Raw genomic sequence first — 8,226 nt, 5'->3', positions numbered from 1 at the left:
GGCCTCTCCTAACTCTTGTTCCATCAGAGAGCAGAGATCAGGGAAGTGTGGACTCTTGTTTCTGTATAATGGAGGGAGCTTGTGTGGTTGTGGAGGCCTTGGCGGTTAAGCCTTGACTTCTACCTTGTTTGAGACAGAGTCTGCTATTGTTGGATTGAGTACTTCAGCCTTGTATGTGCACAGATTTCTGGGGATTCTCCAGTCTTGGCTTCTACCTACATTAGAAACACTGAAATATCACACACACACACACACACACACACGCACGCACGCACACACGCATGCACGCATGCATACACTCACCACCACCACCACCTTACTTGGCTTAGCCTAAGTTCCAAACTCATGTCTTAATGCTTTTTTTGGCAAGTGCTCTTTATCCTCAAGGCCCTCTTCATAATCCCAGACTTCCAATGGAACTTATATAAACATTTGATGTATGCTACAAGACAGTCATGTGTGTTGACCAATGACCTCCATAGATACCCAAAACTTGTCAACTTGACTTTTGGGCTAATTTACAGTCCTGGTGTTCACAACGGCTTGAAGACCAGGCCTGATGAGGGCTGGTTATCGATCTCCTCAGGGCTCTCCCCACACTCCCGTCACCATTCTGCTCCTCTATGTTCTAGCAAAGCTGTTGCATGACTGTTGTGCCTCCCAAGGAGGAAGACAGCACATTTTAGGGTCTGAGATCCACTCCTTCAGGGACTGAGATCCACTCACAAATGCCAAGGTGGGTGAGGGGCTCTTCTGCAGACTGCTAAAGGTCAGTGTGGGTCATGGCTGACCTCACAGAGGCCCTGTTTGCTCTTTTCTCCTTGGGAGTCTCATGCTGAAACCAATTCAAACCATTATGACAAAAGCCAAAGGCCACCAGCATTGTTCCTGAGCCAGGGATCTGACCCCTGGGTACCCATGCATTCCTAACATGCTCCATGCACTCCGGTGGGGACAGTGCTCCAGCAGGGCTGTGTTGCTTTGCTTGGCTGTGCAGTCTGCTTACTAAATTGCAAACGTCATAGTCTCTAGGAAATCTGTCACTGAATTGTCACACGGAGAGTTCAGCAGTGGTCATAGCATAGCATAGCATCTTTCATGCTTGGTCTTGGTGTCAGCTGGGCCTGATTTGGTGTCACCTGGGAAACACTCCCCTTTTCTTGCTATTTGGTACTTATATACCTGCTTTTAGAGCTTCTGAACCATTTTATTGCACGTGATTTGGGATTTGGACTCTACAGCCGTCACTGCACGAATCTGCTTTGTTGATGCTCCCTTTCAGATCTCCTTATTTATACTGTGACGACCAAATTTACTAGTGTATATTATGTGACATGTTCTCTCTGTGAGGAGTCCTTTGCTGTCTGTGGCGCTGTGAAGTCTTGTGTCCTCACAGCTCTGATTTCTGTTGTTCTTGATTTCCTACACTTGAATTGACTAGCTAAAGCATAGCTAACCTGAGCCTTTTTTTCTGTTTTATAATATATTAGTTATTACATTTAAATGTCTTGAACTTACCCTTCCTGTTTTCTTTTTCTTTTAAATGTGAACGCATGGAATAATTTTGTCTTGTTTTTCCTTTGGTCTGGCACCAGGAAGTGCTGAGTATGGGCCTGTGTTGTGAATGGAAACAGAAAGGACTGCTTTTCCAGCCTTGGGAAACTGAAAACAAACTCTTGAAGCGCTGGAGGTGAAAGACCTTCTTTAGAATACATGCCTGTCAAATGGATGGAGCTAGAAAACATCATATCGAGTGAGGCAACCCAGACACAGAAAGACAATTATCATATGTACTCACTCATAAGTGGTTTTTAAACAAAAAACAAACAAACAAACAAAAACAGCCTACAAATCACAATCCCAGAGAACTTAGACAACAATGAGGACTCTAGGAGAGACATACATAGATCTAATCTACATGGGAATTAGGAAAAGAAAAGATCTCCTGAGTAAATTGGGAGCATGGGGACCTTGGAAGAGGGTTGAAGGGGAGAGAAGAGGTGGGGAGGGGAGCAGAGAAAAATGTGAAACTCAATAAAAATCAATTAAAAAATGAAAAAAGAATATATGCCTACTACTCATAAATTCATTAATTCATCCACCCATCCATTTGAAGGGACTTCTTGAAGTATTTTCTCAGCTTCTAGTTTCTCATCTCTGTGCCCCCAAGGGCAAATTGCTACAGGCACAGTTATTCAATCTGAACCAGAGGGTGCCATCAGGCACTTTCTCCTAAGAACATTAACTTGGCACTCAAATATTTGACTCCCCGATTCTTGCTGTCTGTCCATTAACTGTGCCCAAGAAGCCAAGAGCAGCAGTTTCTGTTCTAGTCTTGCCAAGCAGTCTGTCTCAGTGGCTACAGATGCTGTGTGGATGTGAAGGCCTTCACAGCTCCTTCCAATAACTTTACACAAAGGTCAAAGGTCAGAGCTCAAAGCTGATCTCCACCTCACTCTATTTAGAGGATCTCAGCACATTGTTATGGGTCCGGGCTTCAGTAAGTCAGAACTATTTTTTGTTGTTGTTGTTGTTGTTGTTTTGCTTTCTATCAAGCTGAGGGTCAACATTCTATAAATCTCTCAATTTTGTGCAAAAAAACCTTTTATGCAAAAGAATTCAAGTTGTTTTGTTTTCATCTTTTTGTTTTATGCAACTTTTAGAAATGACAACCCTATCTGCTGCTTTTCTGGAACTTGATGGCCTGGAGAGGCTGGCCCCTTCCTCTTTTTCTTCATTTCCTTTGCCCTGTTTTTTTTTTTAATTTTTTTATTATTATTTTTTAAGTTAGCCAATATGGAAATGTGGGACATAGCCGATGGGAAAAAGCCACAGTTAATACTTCCATTCAAACAACTCTGAGTACCTTTTCACCTTGCTGTGCTTCCTAGCCAGGGTTAGGTCTTAAGCACTTTTTTTTTTCTTTTTCAAAAACAAATTGTCTTGCAGAGTTACTTTCATTTTGTTTCTTTGTGTGACACCCAAAAATATTTATTTCCAGGAATTAGAACCCCGGACTCTGATACTCTATCTGGTGTCCTGGGCCGTGATTCCATACAGGTTCCTGCAGCTCACCGTTGGAGGTGATGCAATTCTCAAACAGCTCACTCCAGATTCAATTGCACATCCCATGCACATCGCATCTTCTTGCTCTACCAACTGTATTGATGCATCTGTCCCCGCGGCATTTTTACCCCTCTTTGTGCTGTGATAAATCCTAAGTTGAAACCGTGACGGAGACACACATCTTTATTGTGAACCAGCAAGGTGAAGGTGGTCTTGAGTCTCCTAAAACACAACTAGTACACACACACACACACACACACACACGGGAGTGGAGGGAGGGAGACATTTCAAAACATTAGACATCAATGCAGGAGATTTTAATTGGCAGTTATTCAATGTGGCAGCCTGGCCGCATAAACGGTTTGTAAGTGGGCTCCTTGTAAGTAAGGAGCACACCGAGGAGTCCTTCATTTGGGAAGCTGGAGAACTGCCCAAACTGGTTGTAAGACTGGCTATCATGTGGCAAACTGAGGTCAGGACACAGCTAGCCTCTGGAAGCTCTCTGGAATCAGGTGCCTGTGCACAGGTGGGTCATGAAGTTGTGTGCACGTGCTTTCTGGGAAGAGATCCCTCTGTGCCTCAGTTTCCATTTCCCCCAGTCCTCACCTGTCAGGAATGAGTAGCCTGGGAGAAATTTAAAACTCCGCCTGGAAGCATTTGCCACCACAAAAACCAAACCAGACAAAGCTGAGGCTTCGGGAGAGGCTGGAATTCTCAGGGGCAGGCGTTGCCAGGGGACCACAGCGGCGCTAGCAACGCACCAGAGCCCTAGGGCCGGGAGAATTTCCTAACCGCCCGCAGGCGGTTAAGTGCGCGGCTGTGGTGGGAGGCGGAGAAGCCCAGGCGGGGAAAAGAGCGGCCACACCCGAGGTCCCGCCGGCAGCCGTCTTCGCTTTCGTTTCTCTCCGAGCCTGGGCCTGCGGTCACCCGCAGTTTCGTTTCCGAGGCGTGGCGGAGGGCGCGGCCCGGGACACCCATGGCCTTAGTGAGCCGCCCTCGAGCCCCACTGTGGCTCGGGCGACTGTCTCGGCGGCTGTGCGCGCGGCACCGGGCCTGCACTGGGAGCATGGTTCGGCAGCGACGGTTCGCTGTAGAAATGCCGGATTGCTCCCTGACTCATTTCGTCCTAGGAGACACGGCAGGTCACCCGGACTCACGTCTGGCAGCACTGCTAGGGCCCCCGGGGCGCAGTTACGCGTTGTGCGTGCCGCTGGCCCCGGGCACAGGCTGCGGTCCCCGGGTGCAAGCGGCCCGGATGCACCAGCGTCTGCTGCTGCAGCTGCGCAGCGGTCCTTTGCAGCGGTGCCAGCTGAGCAAGCTGCTGGGCTACGGTCCCGGCGACCAGGAAGGTGAAGCCCAGCATGGCTTTCTGCTGCGCGACCCTAGCGACCACCCAGACACTCGGCGTGCCTTGTTGCAGCTTCTGAGCTCCTGCCAGGAGGCGGCGCACCCGCAGCTGGCCGAATTCCAGGCCGACTCTCAGGGTTTGCTGTGGCAGCGCTTGTGGGAGCTGCAGGGAGACAGGCAGGTGCAAGTGGACTGCGCATGCGTCCTGCCGGCACAGGAGCCCCTTCTGCACCCATTGCTGCCAGATCTGCTCAACTCCGCTGTGTTCCAAGACAGGGATGCTGCACGGGCGGTATTGGAAGAGGTAAGGAAGAGTTCTTTCCCTTTGGGGCTAAGTGGAGCTGGTTGGTCTGCCCCCGGCTGGCCAATTAAGTGCTTTCCGCCTGCCTGGTTTGTTTGTTCGCATTCGTGAGACAGCTGGCATAAGCAAGCTGTGCAGGCTCTGTCTTCAGTATTTCTTGGGCAGGTTTCTGTCAAGCGAGTGCTGAGTGCATGCGACACCTGGCTGAGCAATGCTTGCTGGGGATACATTTTCAAAGTCCTGCAGGGGGAGTAAAGAGTACCCTGGGAATTGAGGAGAATGAGGCCAGCCAGTAAAGGGGACAATTTGCTGAGCAGTGGCTCCGGATCTGGGATTTGGGGGCACAGAAGATACACTGCGTGGTTTAGCGGGCTTAAGCATTTAACTAGTTTGTGGTCCGTATGCAGGCCCTCTCAACTGTTCGAACCTTTTTTCTTTTATTTTCCCCATCATCTGTTAATGTTCCTGTAATGAAGAACAAGAGATTTCTGGCAGAGTCTCCAGGAAAAAGCCTAGGGTTGTATTGGTGCCTGGGACAGGCAGACAGGGCCTGCTGGTCTATATAGCTAGTAGCCTTATTTCACAAGCTGTTGGACAGGGCTAGAGGGTGATCAGCCAGTGAGATGATTCCATGCCTGGCTCTTATGGCTTGGTTCTCCAACACTCCGCCTCCTTTTCCTTAACCTGTAAGGTGGTAGTGACAGAAGCATTCCCACAGATGGACCAGCCTAATACTTACAAAGCTCTTGGGAGCTTGCCTTGCTCACAGTAAGCACACCAGTGAACGAGAGTGGGCCTCAGCTGAAGGTCCTGGGGCATGGGATGTCGTGATGAACAGTAAGGAAGTACAGATTCTCGGTAGGATCTCAGCTTGAAGCTGCACGAGCTTCAAACACTTTTCTCAGCTTTCTGGGCCATTAGGGGGCTGTGTGTGCATGCCTGGCGTGTGTGTGTATGTGTGTGTGTGTGTGTGTGTGTGTGTGTGTGTGTGTGTGTGTATTGGGGACTGGTGGTGGTAGATGCACTTGTCTGGTTACCTCTATAGGCAGTTCATGTATATGGGACCTCTCAGGGCCTGGAGTTTCATCGTGCCTGTGGTTGGAAGTATGTGTCTACTTGTCCTTCCTATAGGGTGGGCTAGCCAGTGTAGGATCGAGGTTGTGTTACCCAGACATTTGCAGCCTTGTTGCTGTTGTTGTTTTTGAGTGTGTTTCAGCTTCTAAATTCTAGGAACCCATGTGCCAGTTCAATCTAGAAAAGATCTCTTTAGCACTGGGCAGCACTGTCTTTGGCAGAATAACGACAGATTCCCAGAAGCCCCAGGGCTTCCTTGCTTATGTAGTTTTATTTATTTCCCCCCCTCATACAGTGCACATCCTTTATTCCCGAAGCCCGGGCAGTGCTTGACCTGGTTGACCAATGCCCAAGGGAGATTCAGAAAGGAAAGTTCCAGGTCATTGCCATTGAAGGACTGGATGCCACTGGTAAGTGAGCACTGCTCCGTAGCTATTGTCACCTCCATGAACCGAACGGCTGCAGGAGGAAGTCCTTGCAATACTAAATGCCATACAGAGCCGTCTGTGAGTCTCAATGCCAGGCTGACCATGCGGCACGAGAGGAGAGGTCAATGGAGGTCCTTTTCTGCTGATACCTTCAGAGGACACCCAAGGTGATACCCAGGCTACATTCTAGGAAGAAATAAGAGTAGGCCAGATGTTGAAAATAAGGAAGGTGGACGCAATGACTGGACAGAGGTACAGATTATGTCCAGGAGCCACAGGATGTTCAGAGGCCCCTGGTGAAGCAACCTGAAGAAAGGAGGCAATGTAAGCTGCCTGGACAAATCAAGAGGGGTCAGAATATAAAAATGTGTTAACACTGTAGCAAGAACTTTCAAGTCCAGGGAAAGGCTGATGATGGAGGATGCTGTTATCTTTAGGCTTCTCCTGTGGCACTTGGATGGGTGCAGACTGCTGCCATACCCTTGTTTTGGTGGTTGTACTTTTTTTTTTGGTTAATGACATACAATTATCAGCAAACTGGAAACCTTAAGTGAGAAAATGCCTCCATCAGATTGTCCTGTAGAAAAGTTGGTAGAACCATTTTTTTTTCTTGATCGATAATGGATATGGGAAGACCCCACACACTGTTGGTGGCACCACCTAGGGCAGATGGTTCTGAGCTGTACAGAAAACAGTCTATGCCACACAGGAGGAGTATGCCAGTAAGCATCCTTCCTCCATCGTCTCTGCTTTAGTTTCTGTCTGCCTGCATCCCTAACCTGTTTTCCCTCGGTCATGGAGTATGGCCTGGGAGTTGTAAGATGAAATTCACTTCCTGGTGATAGTTTTGATCCAGGCTCCATCATAGCCACAGAGAGTAAACTAGGGTCACGGCCGGTGACTAGGGATTTCTCACAGGCTAGGTAAGTGCTTTGCCGCTGCCGATCCACTTCCCTGGTCCCCAAGCTGTTATCTTGAACAACGTCAAAGGTACTTTCCACATGGGCATTTTTTTTGTGTCACAACTGGGTGGCACAGTGGGGAAGCTGTGACTCACTGCCCTGGCTCTGCCTGCAAGTCACCAGGCATCAGGAAGGAGAAGCAGTGCACTTGGCTTCAGCAGCTCTGGACACGGTGCCAAGGCCTGGCTGAGGTTGGCTTTTAGCCACTGCTAAAATTTTTAACATCAGCTGCCCATTGTGGTTTTTTTTTTTTTGATCATTTTCATTTTTTCTCCTTTTTCAATTGGGTCCAGTGTGTTTTTATTGTCTACTGTTTTTGTATGTAGAGATAATTCACACTTTGTGGGACAAAAGGAAAATAGAAACCTTTAACCTCAACACACCTGTGCACACGCATGTGAAGTTCAGAAAGCGACAAACAACAAGGAGAGGAGGAAGGGCTTTCATGGGCATGGCGGAGTGCTGAGCCCAGCCCCAGAAGGAGGCCCCTGTGAATGGCTCCATTACCTTCTTATGTAGAACAGGGCACTCAGAGCACATTGTGTGTTGATGGTGTGCCCATAGTACACACACTGTACCATTGGGATCTGCCTGAACAGACCAAGAGAAGAGGAAATAAACAGATGAAGTCTTGGCACTCTGAGTGTTAAGCATGATAGAGGAAAAAGGCCTTGGAGCTCAGTGGGGCCAGTGAAGAATATCTGTCTAGAGTAGATTATGCTTATCACTGTAGTCCTGGACTCTAGGCAAAGGCTGGGACATCTGAGATGGGCCCAGGGCAGTGTGACACCCAGGGCTAAGTAAAAAGGAGTCCAAAAATATACCTAAATATACTCTAAAGGTGGCAGGAGTGACTCGAACTCTGATAAGTCACTCTTGGCTCCAAACACCATGCCAAACACCAGGCACAGAGTACCAGGCATAGGGGCAGGGGCTTTGAAATGGAGTTGAGTAGAAGTTCAGTGGGGCTGGAGCAGGTGGAGAAGAGCTGGGAGAAGTGGAGTAGCTGAGAAGTGGAGCAGGTGGAGAGGAGCTGGGAGAAGTGGAG

At 48.6% G+C, this 8,226-nt stretch overlaps 1 protein-coding gene across 1 annotated transcript in view; it reads left to right on the top strand.

Moving 5' to 3' along the window:
• Window positions 1–3,760: 3,760 nt before the first annotated feature.
• The window catches only part of Cmpk2 (cytidine/uridine monophosphate kinase 2), a 10,378-nt gene continuing 5,912 nt past the window's right edge, over window positions 3,761–8,226 (top strand). The window contains exons 1-2 of the mRNA XM_005366486.2: window positions 3,761–4,717; window positions 6,084–6,198. Coding sequence (XP_005366543.1) covers window positions 4,043–4,717; window positions 6,084–6,198 — 790 coding nt within the window. The 5' untranslated portion in view covers window positions 3,761–4,042. The remainder of the gene's footprint in view (window positions 4,718–6,083; window positions 6,199–8,226) is intronic.

This window comes from Microtus ochrogaster, unplaced genomic scaffold (genome assembly GCF_000317375.1).
Source record: "Microtus ochrogaster isolate Prairie Vole_2 unplaced genomic scaffold, MicOch1.0 UNK10, whole genome shotgun sequence".
Lineage (NCBI taxonomy): Eukaryota > Metazoa > Chordata > Mammalia > Rodentia > Cricetidae > Microtus > Microtus ochrogaster.
This window is presented reverse-complemented; position numbering and strand designations above follow the sequence as displayed.